This window comes from Pipistrellus hanaki, assembly GCF_964339955.1.
Source record: "Pipistrellus hanaki genome assembly, chromosome: 12".
Taxonomy (NCBI): domain Eukaryota; kingdom Metazoa; phylum Chordata; class Mammalia; order Chiroptera; family Vespertilionidae; genus Pipistrellus; species Pipistrellus hanaki.
This window is the reverse complement of record NC_140514.1, coordinates 16,887,311-16,905,729: the sequence shown is the minus strand read 5'-3', so window position 1 is coordinate 16,905,729 and position 18,419 is coordinate 16,887,311. Positions and strand designations below refer to the sequence as shown.

At 51.8% G+C, this 18,419-nt stretch overlaps 1 protein-coding gene across 1 annotated transcript in view; it reads right to left on the bottom strand.

Annotated features, from left to right (window-relative positions):
* GALM (galactose mutarotase) overlaps positions 1-18,419 on the bottom strand; it is a 43,347-nt gene that overhangs the window by 6,772 nt on the left and 18,156 nt on the right. The window contains exon 5 of the mRNA XM_084901458.1: positions 1,055-1,196. Within this exon, the coding sequence (XP_084757584.1) occupies positions 1,055-1,196 (142 nt within the window). The remainder of the gene's footprint in view (positions 1-1,054; positions 1,197-18,419) is intronic.

Genomic DNA, 18,419 nt, shown 5'->3' with positions numbered 1-18,419 from the left:
GGTCCCAGGTTCGATTCCGGTCAGGGGCATGTACTTTGGTTGCAGGCACATCCCCGGTGGGGGGTGTGCAAGAGGCAGCTGGTCGATGTTTCTCTCTCATCGATGTTTCTAGCTCTATCTCTCTCCCTTCCTCTCTGTAAGAAATCAATAAAATATATTAAAAAACAAATTCACTCGTTTCTACACACACTCATGGATCATGTGCTTAGTGGCAAGCCCGGCCTGAGGCAGAGGCAGAGGCAGGGGTTCCCGAAGCTGAGCTGGCAGCTGGGGCTCAGGGTTAGCAGGGAACGTGTGCCCACACACTGCCTCTGGGGCTGAGCAGAGTCACTCTCCAACCTGGCATGGACGTGGGCGGAGCACAACCACAGGTCAGGGGAGCACGGGGGGCTTCTGGAGCCCAGGGGAGGCGGGAGGGGCTTCACTCGGGGGGGTTAGGGCTCCTAAGAGAAACGGGGCCTTAAAGAACAGGCGGAGCTGGAGAGTGGGAGCAGAGAGGCGGGATGCCCGGCAGGGGCAGGGCGGATGGCCTGGCGGAGGGGGGTGGGGAGGAGCGGGAAAGTTCTGCAGAGCTCCCCGGTGGAATACAAGCTTTGAAAAGACATGGGATCACTCACCTAGGGGAAATAAGGAACAACATGAACCGATGAACAAACACAGACCCGGGAAGGTAGGGAAGCATCGATCAGACTGTCAGGCCTCAGAGGGAAGGTAGGGGAGGGTGGGGTAAGGGGGAGAGATCAACCAAAGGACTTGTGTGCAGGCTTATGAGCCTAACCAGTGGTCACGGACAACAGGGGGGTGGGGGCAAGGGTGGGGAGGGGTTTGGGATGGGAATTGGGGGGGGGATGAGGACAAATATGGGATACCTTAATCAATCAAGAAATAAACAAAACAATAAAATTTATCAAGTGATAAAAAAAAAAAAAGACGTGGGACGTGGCATTCAGTCCCTGCAGCGTAGTGAACGGCATTGCTGTGGCCAGAGGACAAGCTCCCCCAGCAGGGGTCGCCATCCCCTCTCCCCGCAGCGGCAGGAGGTGGAAGTACCTACCGCGCACAGAAGCGCTTTTCCTTGGCGCCCTTCAGGCAGAAGGTGTGGTCGAAGCCGCCCACGTGGAAGTCCTGCAGGTGCTTCCCGAGCGCCACCGGCTTCCGCAGGTCAAACGCGGTCCCTTGCACCGGGGCCACCTCTCCTGTGGGCAGAGGCGGGGGGAGAGCCCCAGTCACACGTGTGTGCCCGTGTCCTAAGGCACCCAGGCTCCCCTTCTCTGCCTGCATTTCTTTATTTTTATTTTATTTTATTGATTTTCCACGGAGGAAGGGAGAGGGATGGAGAGCTAGAAACGTCGATGAGAGAGAAACACCGATCAGCTGCCTCTTGCACACCCGCTACTGGGGATGTGCCCACAACCAACCTACATGCCCTGGACCAGAATCGAACCTGGGACCTTTCAGTCCGCAGACCGACGAGCCAAACCGGTTTCGGCTTTGCCTTCATTGCGATTTGTAAAGGAGATGGGTGTGTGTGTGTGTGTGTGTCCAGATCCTTTGAAGGAGAATGAATTATTCGATTTTTAAAATTTCTAAGATGCTACCGATTGCCAAGGCAGTGGTCGTAACATCCAGAATCATTTCACGTGGGGGAAATAAAAATGAGATGCATGATTTCCATTATGAGCTAAGCTGGATAAGGGGTGATGGTTGGCCTACCCCCGCGGTCGGCAAACTGCGGCTCCAGAGCCACATGCGGCTCTTTGGCCCCTTGAGTGTGGCTCTTCCACAAAATACCACGGCCTGGGCGAGTCCATTTGGAAGAAGTGGAGTTAGAAGAAGTTTGAGTTTTAAAAAATTGGCTCTCCAAAGAAATTTCAATCATTGTACTGTTGATATTTGGCTCTGCTGATGAATGAGTTTGCCAACCACTGTCCTAACCAGTGAGTCAATCACTTTGTTGACATGTCTCGCTTTAGGGCTGAAATATCCCAGGGCTCATAACCAAGCATTCCCACCTGGCAGTGGCTAACCAGGCAGAGAGGGGTGATTTTCAACCCATGTGGGCCTGGCGGCCTGCGGAGGTGGGTCAGGTGTCGCCCCTCTTCCTGATGAGTTTCACCTCCTCGCCCCGGAGGTGGTTCTGCAGGAAGTCACAGAGCTCAGGGTCTGCGGGTGGAACCAGGGCCTGCAGCTCCAGGAGGGCCTGGCTCAGGCTCCTCCCCAAGGCCAGGGCGGCTTCCACGCGCCCTGAGTTTTGCCCACTCCTCTTGGGGAGGCTTCAGCACGTCCTGGAGAGAATGTGGCCACCACGCTGGTTTTGCAACTTTAAGAGACTCTCAGTGACCTTGTGCTTCTTCGCTGCAAATTCTCAGAGACCCTCGCCCTCCATGGCCACAGCGTCCAGTCGAATAGAAGCCAGAGAGAGGTAGGTGCGGGAGGCCCGCAGGTGCGGGCTGGCCAGGCGGTTGACTGCAGCCTCCACCTCGCTGGAATAATTCTGACGGACTTGGGAGCTCATGGTTGTTGGGCAATAAGTGAAGGTAAAAAAGAAAACGGTGTGTTGGCTGGTCCCGGAGGTGGTTCAGAAGGTGGGGACTGGATAAGGCAGTAGAGGGTGGCCGGAGGCTGGAAGAAGAGGGGTCCCTGGGTCTGTTCCGTCCACACGCAGTTGAAGCAAGAGACAGACCCAGGACCGCCGAGGACACTGTCTGATTTCCTTTTTGATCCAGGAATTATTAAGACTTAAAACACTTCTAGGTCGATATTGGCTCTGTTACTTATGTCTTGTGAAAACGCCTCGGGTTTCCTTTACGAGTAGATGTGCTGGTTTCCGTGTGACCCTTCATTGGGAGCTGCATCCGTGATCATGACAAGGTGTCCTCTCCGATGCGATTTCATGCTTTCTGCCCTGAAGCCAGCCTGTCCTGGCGTTGAGATGGAGACCCTGCCTCTTGGGCTTTCGGGTGATGGGTGTGCTCTTGAAGTCTCATATTTCCACCCTTCCCGTTCCCTCGGTTTGTACCAGCATCCTGCTGGGTTCTGCTCTGGGAGTCCATCTCGGAGACTTGGTTTAATAGGGGCATTCCATGGCATTAACATGACATAGACATGTTCTAAGTGTCCTTTGGTCTATCCTTACATTTTGTGGCATGCTTTCTGTGTTTATGAGTTCTAGTTATTCCTTTTTAAAAAATCTTTTGCTAGGATCTGTCTGTGTTTCTGATCCGTTGTAGGGGTGTCGAACTCAATCAGAGAAGGGGCCAAAATCTAAAATCCAGCCTAAATCGCAGGCCGAATGGTTTACTGAACAGTCATAAACTGACAATGTCATAAACTGACAGCGGAGTGTAGTGATGACAGCGCGGTGCGGGCCACATTGCAAGGCCTGGCGGGCTGGATTTGGCCCGCGGGCCTTGTGTTTGACACATGTGCGAGAGTGTGTGCTTTTGTGTAGTGGTTGCATCTGCCTGTGAGGAACTTCAGTATAATATACTCAGTGTTGTTTCTTAGATTCCGCCTAGCCACTCCTTCCTCTCCCTCCCCCTTCTCCTCTTTGCTGAGGAGGATTTCGGACGTTTTCAACTTTAAGTATTCTCTTTAAAAAATATTTTATTGATTTTTTACAGAGAGGAAGGGAGAGGGAGAGAGAGTTAGAAACATCGATGAGAGAGAAGCATCAATCGCTGCCTCCTGCACACCCCCTACTGAGGATGTGCCTGCAACCAAGGTACATGCCCTTGACAGGAATCGAACCTGGGACCCTTCAGTCCGCAGGCCGATGCTCTATCCACTGAGCCAAACCGGTTTGGGCAACGTTAAGTATGCTTAACAAGGCCCTTTCCTTTCCAGCAGATGGTGCTAGAGACACGACTAAAGAGCTTTGTTTGTAAAATAAACATCGGCCTCATTTGAGTTCAGATTCAGCCCTCTAACCCCTGACCTGTTCTGGGAGAATGAATCGTTGAACTTTTTGGATCGGTAAGGCCAAAAGCCAAATCTTGGCAGTGTCACCCCCCCCCCCCCCCGCCCCCAGCGCTATTGTCCTGTGAAGTCTGGGTGACCAACCACCTCCCAAAGTGACTTTAAAAAAAAGGCAGCTGTTTCCTAATGAACAGATTAAGCTGTGAAAAAGAAGCAGCTGGCCGAAACCGGTTTGGCTCAGTGGCTAGAGCGTCAGCCTGCGGATGAAGGGTCCCAGGTTCTATTCCGGTCAAGGGCATGTACCTTGGTTGTGGGCACATCCCCAGTAGGGGGTGTGCAAGAGGCAGCTGATCGATGATTCTCTCTCACTGATGTTTCTAACTCTCTGTCCCGCTCTCTTCCTCTCTGTAAAAAAAGCAATAAAATATATATATTTTTTAAAAGAAACAGCTGTTCGCAGGGGCTCACGCAGGTTTTTTAAGGTTATCCACCCATATGCTGAGTGGGAACTTACTGTATGCTTTCTTCCCTTCTATGGTGTTCACAGTATTTGGTTCTTCCCTCAAGCGATACTTGTCTCAGAACCTAACCCTTCTGCCAGTCCCCATGCGATTTGTCTAGGTCAGTCAAGATTACTTCTCTCGAGACTTGGAAAAAAGAAAGTCACGCGGTTTTCATCACATCAGGACCCAGGGCGAATTTCCAGTCTGTTGACCTGCTCTTGAGCAATCTGCAAATCGGTGTTTATCTTACTCTCCTCTCTGCAAAACGAAGCTGCTGTTACTCGCTGCTTTACACATTACATGGAAATATTTGGCCATGTCATGGCAAGGAAGCCCTGGTTTTAAAAATGAGAAACTTGGGGGATCATTCTAAAGTGAGGTTTGGCTGAATGAAAAGAAAACACGCAAAAAGGTTCCACTCTGTGTTTTCCAGCCCCAGGCCTGCACACACTCCCTCCTGAGCCTCATGGTTGGGCACAAAGAAAATGTAGAATGTGCCGGGACCAGTTTGGCTCAGTGGATAGAGAGTCGGCTTGGGGACTGAAGGGCCCCGGGTTCGATTCTGGTTAAGGGCATGCACCTTGGTTGCGGGCACATCCCCGGTGGTGGGGGGGTGCAGGAGGCAGCTGATCGATGACTCTCTCTCATCGATGTTTCTAACTCCCTATCCCTCTCCCTTCCACTCTGTACAAAAATCAATAAAAAAATATTTAATAAAAAAAAAAGAAAGAAAAAAAGAAAATGTAGAATGTGTCCCCAGATTCGCCCTGTCGCTGGGCCCTTTCTCATAAGCAGAATGTCCTTTCTGTGCACACCCCCCCCCCCAACACACACACACACCCCCACGCTCTGGCAAAGTCCCCGGGATCATTTATGCCTATTCCTCAATGCCATTTCCTCTGTGAAGGGCTGCAGCCTCCACAGTAAGAACTAATCCTCCACTTTGTTCCCATCCCGCTTTATTATTATTTTTACATATATTTTATTGATTTTTTTTTTTTACAGAGAGGAAGGGAGAGGGATAGAGAGTTAGAAAGATCGATGAGAGAGAAGCATCCATCAGCTGCCTCCGGCACCCCCCCCCCCCCACACACACACACACACTGGGGATGTGCCCGCAATCAAGATACATGCCCTTGACCGGAATGGAACTGGGACCCTTCTATCCACAGGCCGACGCTCTATCCACTGAGCCAAACTGGTTAGGGCTCCCATCACACTTTAAACATACATTCCCCCAAACATTCATCCCATTACGGCGTATTTACAGGGTTACGTCAAGCTGTTTGTCTAAAAGGAGTGTGAGTTCCTAGAGGGCCAGGGTGGTGTCCTTTTTATCTCTGTTCCCCCCGGGCGAGAAGCAGACTCTTTCTAGATGGAAAAACTGATGATGATAGTGAAAAAAACAGGGGGGTAACTGTGAATGGTACCGTATCCTGTGACAAAGTCAGAATGAAAGATCTAGAAAGGACCTTAGGCGTTACCTCGCCTCGTCTTTTCACTTGACAGACATGAGGCTGGGATCCAGGCGGCTGAAGGGACTTGCCCAGGGTGACACATGCCCCTCCTCCAGCCCCTTCTCCCGCCCCCGCCCCTGGGAGCGGCCTGGTCAGAGCCCCTTCCACTCCCACCCCCAGGCGTTCTTGGTTTTTCTCACAAACGTGCAGCTCTAACGTGGTGCTTTGGTGCTAAGAATAGAAGGGGATGTCAAAATAGCTCTCCGCGGCGCTGAGTGAGGAGGAAACGCGGCGGAAACGGAGAGGGTGCCCTTGTAGAGGAGGTCGCATCACCAGACTTTGGTTTTGAAGCCGCCAGGAAGCTGAGGTGTTGGCAGAGAGAGGCTGTGTTCTGAAGAGGGTTGAAGTCTGACAGCAACGCCCAGCGGACGGTTAGGGTTAGGGTTAGGGTTAGGGTTAGGGTTAGGTGGGCTCCGGCCCGAAGGTGTGGGTCTGAGGCACAGGTGCCCCGAGGAGACATGTCTCTTCCCCAGTTCAGGGAAAGGCTGACTGTGGGCACCATTAAGGACCCAACTGAGGTTACTGTCAGGGAGTCAGAGTGAGACCACCAGTAGCTGCCTGTTGGCACCTGTGGAGGGCGGGCAGGGGGGATGTGAGGGGGACGGGTATTAACCAGAGCTGAGTGTTGTTAGTAGAATACAAAGAAGAGGAAGGGGGCAAGGGAGTTGAGAGCGGATGTGGAGGGACAATTCTAACGATGGACTTCTGACCTCATCGGGGGGCAGTGAGGTCCTGAGGAAGTGAGGGCCCGTGAAAAGGTGCTAAGATCAGAGATTATATAGGTACTCGTAACATCAAACAATTATTGGAGCTGATAGACATCTTCAATAGTATTTATGGGAGGCTGCCATTGTGACCATAGGAGTGAGTGGAGGATAAGATCATTGGGAGAGAGGATGTGCAGAAGCTGAGAAGTTGGGGTATCATCCGTATGGGTAATGAAATAACCAAGAATTATGACAAGAGTGGCGTTGGAGTGACATGAGCAAGGAACGAGAAGTGACTGGGAGTGGGGTCTGTAGGTGACCTCAACGAAGAGGCACTGGCAGAGATACAGTTTTTTTTTATATCTATTTGCACTTCCGGCAGAGATATAATTACCCGTCCTCTGGAAGGAAAGGAAAAACCCACTGCCTTCGTGAAACCCACGTCCTTGAGTCTTTGCTCTTGTCTCCCCTAAGAGATTTTTTACACATATTCCATTGGGAGGAACTGGGCCTTTTCCCCATGGCTGCATTTGGCAAATGGCATTTTTAATATATTTTATTGATTTTTTTTTTTTTACAGAGAGGAAGGGAGAGGGACAGAGAGTTAGAAACATTGATGAGAGAGAAACATCGATCAGTACATGCCCTTGACTGGAATTGAACCAGGGACCCTTCAGTCTGCAGGCCTTACGCTCTATCCATTGAGTCAAACTAGCTAGGGCCAGGTTACCCATTTTTGAGCATCTTTTATGTACCAGGCATTAAACTAATCTCAGGGAGTCTAGAATCTGGTCAGAGAGACACCCAAAGTATAAAAACTTGCAGGAGAGTGTGACAAAGGCAGTGAGTGGCACTCAGAGGCTCTGGGGAAGCAGAGAGAAGCAGCCGTGGGGGCAGGAGCCCCCTCCTGAAGGGGCGGCGGGCTTGGCTAACGGGACAAGCCACAGAAATGGACTCCTGCCACCTGGGAAATGGCATTTGGGGCACAGGCAAGGCACATTCAGATGACACACGTTCCATGGACTCCTAGCTCTGATTTATTTTTGGGGGCAAAAGACTGAAGAAATAGAAAAGACAAATGAATTCTTGTGGACTCCTGACCAAATAACTAAGTTGGCAAAATGTGTTTTTTTTTGGTAACATCTGAGCATGAACACTCTCTCAGGGTCTGACAGAAAAATCCACCTGGGGTGAATTTTAATCCAAAGCTTTTAATTTCCCAGCATCGGAGAGAGCTTTTATCTCCGCCTGGTGGCCCCGTGGCTGCCTCGCTGAGAAGGCGAGCAGATGGTCACTGCAGGAGCCGGGACTCTCCGCGGTCCCTCGTTTGCAGCCCCTCCCTTCCTGGCGGGGCCTCCCTCTCTCATTGGCACCCGGCCCAGTAAGGCCATCGCGGGAATCACAGCACAGCCCGCCACTCAGGCCTCAGCCCGCAGGTCCTGTTTATCCGAATAATTATGCGTTATTTTGGGAAGAGAGAAAAGAAAAAAAGAGGGGGAGGGAAATCTGGCATAGACTTCTAGAAAAATTTCTCCAATAATTTCTTTTCTCCCTTAAAAAGGCAATGTTAAGAAATATTGAGTATATCATTAATTTTTTTCTTTAATGATTTACCCTGTATTTTACAAATCTAGGTACGACATATTAGAATTTAGATGGACTTACTCACTGACCCTGGGAAAATTTGCATGCCTCGGTAAGATTCAATTTCCCCATATATAATGGAGTTAATATTGGTATCTACCTAATACAGAGACTGTGAGGTTTACTTGAGGGAATGCGATGAAAAAGGTCCTATCTCTAGGCTGGCACCTTTCTTTCTTTCTTTCTTTCTCTCTCTCTCTCTCTCTCTCTCTCTCTCTCTCTCTCTCTCTCTCTCTCTCTCTCTCTCTCTCTCTCTCTCTCTCTCTCTCTCTCTCTCTCTCTCTCTCTCTCTCTCTCTCTCTCTCTCCAGAAATACAGAGCATAAATCATTCATAAGAAAGAAAGGTACGTTCCTGCACCTCTAGGAGAATTGGCATTTTCATTAAAAAGGAATTCAGGTATTTTGTTTTGTTTTTAAAAAATATATTTTATTGATTTTGTACAGAGAGGAAGAGAGAGGGATAGAGAGTTAGAAACATCGATGAGAGAGAATCATGGATCAGCTGCCCCCTGCACACCCCCTACTGCCCGCAACCAAGGTACATGCCCTTGACCGGAATCGAACCCGGGAACATTCAGTCCGCAGGCCAATGCTCTATCCACTGAGCCAAACCGTTTTCAGCAGGTGTTTTGTTTTTCAAAGCTTCTTAGTGTTTTTAAAATCTGGAGCAATGGATTTTAAACTGCCTTTTTTTTTTTTTTTTTTTTTTTTTGAGTCACAGACTCCTTTGAGCATATTATAAGAGTTATGGGTTTTCCAGGAAAGTGCATACACACACACAGAATGTCCCCAGGCCCGCTGAAGCCCAGCCAGTGTATGCCCAGTTCAGAATCGCTGAGCTACAGGCTGCTGAAAATGTTCTGCCTACATGGCTGCTCATCACCGAACGAGATGCCCCCTGGTGACCGGTACTGACATGCACCTCTGCCATGATGCAGCCACAGGGCCTCGGGCGTCTGGGGCAGAAGTGCCTGGCAGGTTCCTCCTCTGGCCGCGAGGCAAAGGCTTTGCATCACACACCAAGGCCTCCTGCTTAGGATTCCCCCCCTCCTGGCGGCACGTACAGCACACTGCCCTGGGAAAGGCACAGAAGCCTGTCTGCACCTGAGCAAATCAGCGGCTTTCAGAAACGGCAGGAAAATGAGGCCTCAGAGAAAGTGGAAATTGCCCCCAAATGACGGCTCAGAAAACGGGGCTGATTAGGCAAACCGCATGCCCCTGCGTCTGATCACCAATGACTGCCATCGGCCCCCCAGGGCTCCCTGCTCGCCTGTTTGGCGGTCAAGCTCAATAGATACTAGAATGGATTTTGGAGCCAGGCGGGCCTGGGTGGATAGAAAGCCTGGCTTTCCTGGCTGTAAAAATCTGTGGAGGTTGCTCAGCGTCTCTGAACCTTGCTTTCCTCATCTGTCAGGGGTGGGTGGATGACAGGAGTGTCTACCTCGTGGGATCATGGGACTTAAATCAGATAAGGCGCCGAAACCGGTTTGGCTCAGTGGATAGAGCGTTCGCCAGTGGACTGAAAGGTCCCAGGTTCGATTCTGGTCAAGGGCATGTACCTTGGTTGCGGGCACATCCCCAGTGGGGGGTGTGCAAGAGGCAGCTGATCGATGATTCTCTCTCATCGATGTTTCTAACCCTCTATTCCTCTCTCTTCCTCTCTGTAAAAAAATCAATAAAATATATATATATATAAAGATTGGAAAAAAAAAAATCAGATAAGGCATGCCCAGTGCCCTGCCCCGCCTGTAGGAAGCACTCAGCAATGCGGCGGTGAGTATGGGCTGTAGCTGAGGGGGATAACGGCACAGACATTGGAATTAGGGAAACTTGGCTCCACCGATCCCCTGGTTAACTCGGTGCAGGTACCCCACCTCTCCACACGTCTGTTTCTTTTTCTTTTCTTTTTTTTTAAAAATATATTTTATTGATTTTTACACAGAGAGGAATTGAGAGGGATAGAGAGCCAGAAATGTTGATGAGAGAGAAACATAGACCAGCTGCCTCCTGCACACCCCCCACTGGGGATGTGCCCGCAACCAAGGTACGTGCCCCTGACCGTAATCGAACCCGGGACCTTTCATTCCGCAGGCCGACGCTCTATCCACTGAGCCAAACCGGTCTCGGCCACACGTCTGCTTCTTTAACGGAGGCAGGACTGACACATAACACCTACTTCTCACTAATCAAACCGGGATTACAGAGCGCCCCCCCCCCCCCCCCCCCAGGAAGCTGTCACGAGGATTAACACGGAGAATGGAGGCCTAGTGCTCAGCAGTGATGATGGCGATGGTCACGAGGGTGATGATGGTGATGGTGATCGCTAACGACTAGATGGTGCTTCCCACCCAGGCTGGTTCCAGAGCCCGGGCTCTTACCCTCCCCGTTCCACGGACTCTCATACATGCTCCGTCTCATCACTACGGCTACGGCGATGACATGAGCCCCAGCAGGTGTGAAAACGCCTTTGAGGATGTGGTTGGCAGTCAGTCCGATGGGCGTCACGTGGGGTGTGATGAGGAGGAGACGGTTTTCGGTTACGTTTCTCGGCACAGGCACCCCGGGCAGAGGGGCGCAGACGTGGGGTCAGAGGAGGACCAGACGGCCAGTTCCCGGCGTGGGAACAGCCGAGGGCCTGCGGGTGCGCTGCCTGAGGAGGAAATTACTTGGGGGGACACGACAGCTGCCTCCCAAGGCCTGGAGTCTGCTCTGTAGGGACCCCGGAACCAGCCCAGGCGGGGCTCAGCTCTGGGTAGACAGATTTTAGTTCAGTATCAGGAAGGCATTTCTGACACGCTGACCCAGGATGGACAGTGTACATCCCCTCGGGATGGTTAGAAATGTGGACCCACGGGCTCCACCCCAGGCCAGCGGAGTCAGAATCTGCATAGGAACAGGTTCCCCAGGGTCTGTGCTCATTCCAGGCAAAGGCACCCATAGGGAGAGCCAGGCTCAGGCGGGCTGTGCCTGCGTCTCGGGAGAGAGAGGGAGGGGAGGCGCGCTGGGGCGAGGGGAAGAGCGAGAGTCTGGTCTCCATGGGGACGGCCCTGCTGGGCCTCCAGCCCCGCTGCTCCAATTATGCCTCCTTATCTCGTCAGGTTCAGAGCAGCCCGTCACATTTGCACAAGGAAGCAGGTTGCACACGTGGCTCCCAATTAAGCCATCTTGGTGACATCGTTATTATTTTAGGAAGCAACATCAAGAGAAGGATCATGAAAAGCAAGCAGCGCCCTGGGTGGGGGATTTCGACTTCATTCCAGTGGTTGGCAAGGAAAGCACCTTGGATTTTTTGGTGAGGTCCCATTTCTGCAAATGCTCACAGATCACACCAGCCAAAGCTCGCCTCTGCGGCAGGCCTGCCCTTGCCTCTGCCGATGCTTTATTCTGCTGCTTTTTCTTTTTCTTTCCGCTGAGCATTTTCTGATTTTGCTCTGACTTGCAGTGGGGGAGGGCACGCCAAACCCAGCTACATGGCGTTTCAGATAAGAAGGTAATTTTGCACTTCACGGTTGGGCAGAAGATTTCCATGCAGAGAATTTTTCCATCCTAGACTCCATCCGGGGATTTGCTGCCTTTGGAAAGCTACCCAGGGTCTGACGGCAGACTTCCTGCAGGGCGTGCTGTTAGGCCTGCCCCCTCCGAGTGGGCCCTGTTCTCCAGGCCCCTGCCATGGCACCCATCGGGTCCCTCCGGTCCTCTGCTACCTGCTGGGGCCCATTGTCTCTGGGCCACTTGATTAGTGACACTCATTTATTTATTTATTTATTTTTTAAATATATATATATATATATATATATATATATATATATATATATATATATATATTTAATTGATTTTTACAGAGAGGAAGGGAGAGGGATAGAGAGTTAGAAACATCGATGAGAGAGAAACATCAATCAGCTGCCTATTGGGGATGTGCCCGCAACTAAGGTACATGCCCTTGACCGGAATCGAACCAGGGACCCTTGAGTCTGCAGGCCAACGCTCTATCCACTGAGCCAAAACGGTTAGGGTGGTTAGTGACACTCGTACCTTACACCCTGTCCTGCTGCCCCTCCTACAGGACAAAACCCCAACTTGGGATCACCCCCAACCCGCATTCCTGGTTCCTCACTCCACCACGCTGCTGAGAGAAACGGGGAGAACCCACGGAAGCGCCGACTGAGGCCCTGCCAGCTCCCGGTCTGTCTCCACCTGCGCTCTCCACCCTCAGACAAACAGTGTGCTTGCCCCCATCAGCTCCTCTCCCCCTAAGAAAGCCCTCCCTGGGTCCTGCCTCTACCTTCTCTTCTCCCTTCCACAAAACAGTGAAAGCATGTCAACCCTGTGGCTTCTAGAGGTGCAGGTTCCCGGGGCCATTCTAAAGCAAACAAACCAGCATCTCCGGGTGGGAATTCGGTGTTCAGCGGTGTTGCCTTTCTCAGGAACCGCTCACTGGCCTGCGCTCCGGGCTCTCCTCACATCCACTCACTCCTCCGACGGTCACCATGGCACTCTGTGAAGCGGGGTCAGCAGAAACAGCCGCCACAGCCCACGTATGCCCTGGCCTGACCGCTCTGGAATCCGGCGGCTGTCGGTCTCCCCAGGACTTCTGGTCACTCTTTCTCCTCCCTGCCTCTCCTTCTGGTCACTGCCCTTGTGCTTTCAGTGCGAGCCTTTTGCACCTTCAATATTGGTGGTGTTTTTCTTGGGTTCCCCTGGGTGCAATCCTTAGACCATCGCTCTTCTCAGCCTCAGGTTCCTCCATGGGAGATCCGCTTGGCTTTCTCTACAGGGTTCATGCTGATTAAACTCTCCTGGTTCTCGTTTGTCTCCTAATATGTACCCATCTGATTGCTCGCTGGACATCACAGATGCCCCACAGGCACCTTAATCTCAAATATTTTCTAGACCAGATCCATAGTTCTCCCAGTCCCTGCCAACCCCTATCCTGCCCCCATGCCAGCTCCGCCGCCTCCTTCTTCTTTCTCCTCCTCCTCCTCTCTCTCTATTTATGACTCTATAGCTCCATGTCTACTGGAGCTGTCTAGAAACCTAGGAGTCATCATACAACCTTTCTGTTTCTACCACATTCAATTCAGGCCTCCTGATTTTATCTCGTCAATTCTGTTATAAAACCGCAGTTCTCCCATCTGCCCTCTAGTGTAAGTCCTCTCCTCTTGCTTGAACTACTAAACTAGCCTCTTCAGCCCTAGCTGGTTTGGCTCAGTGAATAGAGCGTCGGGCAGCCTGCAGACTGAAGGGTCCCATGTTCTATTCCAGTCAACAGCACTGGGTTCTATTCTGGGTTGGGGGCTCAATCCTCAGTGAGGGGTGTGCAGGAGGCAGCCAATCAATGACTTTCATCATTGTTGTTTCTTTCTCTCTCTCTCTTCCTCTCCCTTTTTCTCTGAAATCAATAAAAATATATTTAAAAATAAATAAAATAGCCTCTTCACTGGTCTTCAGTGAAGCCCCACACCCAGCAGCTGCTGGGTGGTATTTCTAAAACGCCAAGCTTGCTAGGGCAATCCCCTGGCTTGAAACACTTCAAAGCGCTCCATGACCTAAAGCGATGCCCCAGCTCCTCGGGATGACATAGAAAGTCCAACTGCAGGGCTGGGACCAGGGTGAGGCAAGTGAGGCCCTAGGGGGCAACATTTAAGGTCACACTCACTCTCAGGTGCTGGCCCAGCAGGTACACCACCCTGAGAGTGAGTGCGGCCTTAAAAGTGGCACCCTACCAGGCCCGGAGCAGCGGCTGCCAGGCTGGGAGCGGCCAGGCCCGGAGCGGCTGGGCCCGAAGCAGCCGGGCCCAGAGCAGCCGGGTCGGGTGCGGCCAGGCCCGGAGCAGCAGCAGCCAAGTCCAGAGCAACTAGGTCGGGAGCGGCAGTGACCAGACCCGGAGCAGCTGGTTGTGGAATGAACCAGAGCAACAGAGGCCAGGCCCGGAGCAGCCAGGCCCGGAGCAGCTCGCTCCTTGCCTGCCCCTCCCCACGGCTGCCTCTCAGACATGGCTGGAAACTTTTGCGGGAACTTGAGGGTCTGCTGAATCAAGTGATGAAGGCTTAGATCTGGATGTGTTGAGTTAGTATGGCGCTGGGGTGTTGATCTATGAGTGCCTTGGGTGGGGCCTGGATGAGGCTGGTTGACCTATTTGGAAATGTCTTTTGTGTGAAGTGTATCTTTGGGCATGTGGAGGTATTATTGATATGAGAAAATGCTAAGTAACTGATTTACTATCTGAAAAGGGATTTACTGTCGGGGAAAGGGAGGGAAGAAGAGACTGAACATAAACTGTGCACCTATGGATGAGGACAATGGGGGATGGGGAGGGGGCAGAGGGTGGGGCGGGAACCTGGTGGAGGGGGGAAGAAATGAGGAACCTTTGTAATAGTATGAACAATAAAGATTGATTAAAAAAAAAAAAAAAAGTGGCACCCTAGGTGCGGCACGTCTCGTATCACCCTGACCCCACCCTGCCCACTGCTTCTCTGGCTTTTTGGATTGAAAACACATCCCCACCTCGCCCCCCATTCTGTGCTTTAGCACTCTCTCTCTCCTTGCTGCTAGATCTTTACAGAGAGAAGAAGCTTCTCGCAGCTCAGGGGGATCTCAGGCAGGCCTCCTCTCCCCTGGCCTCTGTGCCCCCTTAGTCCTCTGGCACCGTGCTGAACACACTGGATGGCCTTCCCATGGGGCCTGGGCACACGAGAAGCTTCTCAAGGGCAGAGATAGTGTTCAGTCCTCTTCTAGGACCAGTGCCTGGGGCAGCAGGGAGCAACCAGGAAGTGCTCTCTCTGTACTGTGAGCTGAGCTGGCTGCAGGTCCGCGCTGGGAGCCGCCTGCGTCAGCCTTCCTGCCCACGGCGCAGAGCCCACCGACTCCCGGCCCCTTCCCAGTGCGGCGACTCTGACAGACCCGGGGTGGGGCAGAGCGGGTGTTCGACCATCAGCTCTCCAAGGGCGGCAGTCAGAGCTCTAGCCAATAACTCCCCTGACACATCTACTGGACGTGAGTCTGAAATTCCCCCAGGAATTACACAGTGCCCGGCCAAGTGCTGATTTCTGAGCTTCCTGCCAAATTTCCCAGCGTGCTGGCTCAGGTTTGCCAGTCTCTCAGAGGGGGTGTTTCCTAGCAGGGAGCACAGGAGTGTTGGGAGTTATTCTGGGCCCTCGTAAAACTCTTCTTGGGATTTTTTTTTTTTAATATATTTTATCGATTTTGTACAGAGAGGAAGGGAGAGAGATAGAGAGCTAGAAACATCCATGAGAGAGAGTCATCGATCAGCTGCCTCTTGCACACCCCCCACTGGGGATATGCCCGCAACCAAGGTACATGCCCTTGACCGGAATCGAACCCGGGACCCTTCAGTCCCCAAGCCAACGCTCTATCCATTGAGCCAAACTGGTTTCGGCTCTTCTTGGGGTTTTTATAGAGCGGCTCAGTAATACACTCCCCTGGAAAGTATCACTGCTGGTGGAAGAGCTCCTTCGAGTTTCTTACGGAACCTCCCCCAGCGCTGTGAGCGCTGTGTGGGCGGGGCCTGTCAGAGGAGAAACAGCTCCCGGTAAATAACAGGCCGTAGGACCCACTGCCACGCGCTGGCCTTTTCAGCGTTAGGCAAGCCTTTCCTGAACTCTAGCCTTATCTCTTTGAGGACAGGGCCCGTGCTAGGTGCATGGCTGCATGTTCTCCAGAGCTATTTCGCTCAAGGTTGCTTGCCTAGGGCTAGCATTACCTGGCACACAGGAGGCACCGGCTCTGGGCCGGTGATGGGGAATGGGGAAAGAAGACACGTGGGGAGTGGGCCTGGAGCGGCAGGGGCTGGCTCCTCTGCGGAAGTGCAGAGCTAAGAGTGAAAACCAGAACACCACGCCCTGGCTTCCCACCTACCCCGAGGCCCCAGCACGCTGCCTGCTTCTGCGCCTGCAGTAGGGCGGGGAACATCCGGCCTGCGGGCCGTATGAGGCTCAAGAAATCATCTGGTCTGGCCCTGCCAAGGCATTAGGGGTGAGATAAATGAAATGTTTGACCAAATGTAGCCAGCTAATATAGTCAGGGGCATGTGCCTTGGTTGTGAGAATATACCCAGTAGGGAGTGTGCAAGAGGCAGCTGATTGATGTTTCTCTCTCATTGATGTTTCTAACTCTCTATCCCTCTCCCTTCGTCTCTGTAAAAAAAATCAAAAAAATAAATTTTTTTTTTTTTTTTAAAAGAGCCTAAACCAGGACAGTGATTTTGAAGACAGAGCCACAGAATCAATAGTACATGTTGAGGAAGCCGATTTGAGAAATACTTGGGCGTTAAAAATCACCAGGACCCGATGACTAACAGTATCGGGTTGTGGGGCAGGAGTGGGATTGAAAAGGAAAGAGGTAGCGTATTGATGGAAAGCTGAAAGAAATAAGTCCGACATTTTAGAATTGTATGATGTCTAAAGAAATCTCCTGGAAGAAGCTCCAGGGAGATGAAAACATGTGGATCAAAACAAGACTTCCTCTGCGCCATCTTTGAACCAGGAGACTGCTTTGGAATTCGTTATTTCTCCTGAGCAGACACCCGTACCGGCCCTGGGGAAGTGATTATAAAAGCGACTGCACTGTTGGCTGCGCCCACAGAGGCTGAGGGAAAACGCGCAGGCCTCGTGGGTCTCCCCCCGCAGCCCACGGTGAGCCTTTCCCGCCAGCATTCTAATTTTGTCACAACGGGGTTGCTTTCATGTAGTTTTAAAGTGAGCTTTCAAAAGCAGAGCAGCAAGAACAGCAAGTCAACATAGGTGGGCTGCTGGAAAGAGTGGGCTCGGCTAATTTTTGTAAAAAGGTACCTTTTCTCAAGAAAAAGAATAAGATGGGCTTTTGCTAATGCTATTGGAAGAGGCAAAGGACCTCGTCAAAGCATTCTTTTTTTTTTTTCTTTCTTTCTCAATTCCTTGTCTGCAAATAAAGAGCAGCAAAATTAAAAGAGAGAGAAGTGCTACCCCCGTACTCTCTCTTCATAGCTCATATTTTCTCCTTAGCAATCTTTCCCCCCTTCCTGGGCACCGTAGATCCTTGGTTGCTGGGGTTTTGCAGTGACATAGATGATCTATCTCTTTTAATTTTGCTGCTCTATATTTGCGATCAAAATTAAAAAAGAGTAATCGATACTCTTTCTAATTCCTGCTGTTATGCGCTATGAATGCCGTGAGGACACACGCTTAGCTCCGCCCCGTGCTGTCTGCGGGGCATCAGCGATGTCTTGCTGGGCAGGCTGCCCGGCCTCCTCTCAGTCTCGCCGCTGTGTAAGGCGAAAGGGTGGAAGGTGGTATTTGCCGCCCTGGGAACGAATCTGCCCCGCAGAGACAGAGGGCTGCGTTTTCCCACCTGCGCACAGCCAGCCAGCTTCGTAGGAACAGGGCACCGAGACCAGCTTCACCTTCTGCCACAGGCGGGGCACTGGGTCCCGGTCCCGAAGCTACACTGCTGGCATGGCAGCCCAGGGGGCTGGGCCTGGAGCGCTCTCCTCTCTCTGGACAGCCCTTACATGCCTGTCCTTCCTGGCACATGGCTTCCAGGAGTTCCAGCTCCGGGAAACTACAGGGACAGCCCTGACAACAACAATAACCGCGCACGCACACACACACACACACACACACACACACACACACGCATGCACGCACGCACACACGCATGCACGCACATGAGCAGGAGGACTGAAGATGCCCAATTAATTTGTGTGCCCATCCTAAGTAGCAGCAAATGCTTTATGGCCTGCAATTTGTTTTTAAGTGAGGAAAACAACTGCTTGGAAGAAGCAAAGCTAAACTAACTGCCAACATGCAAGCCCAGCCTGACAGCTCAGCTGCAAACCTTGCTCCTGGTTTGCGGTGAAATGAGCCCTCAGCCTCGCAGATGGAGGCCCTCTGTCTGAAACCGCAGCACGGCCGACAGGCACCTGAGAGCAAGGACCTTGTGCTCAAAACACCACTGCCGACTCAAATAAAGACGCGCCCAGCTCATCGCCTCCACTTATAAGCTGCTTAGCTCGTTTTCTTCCTTATCAGTCACAGAACAGCCGCCACCACGTGCAGTTCGCAAAGTACAGTTCGAATACATCGATTCTGCATCCAGGACGAGACGGGCCAGCTCACTCAGGCCCGTCTACGGA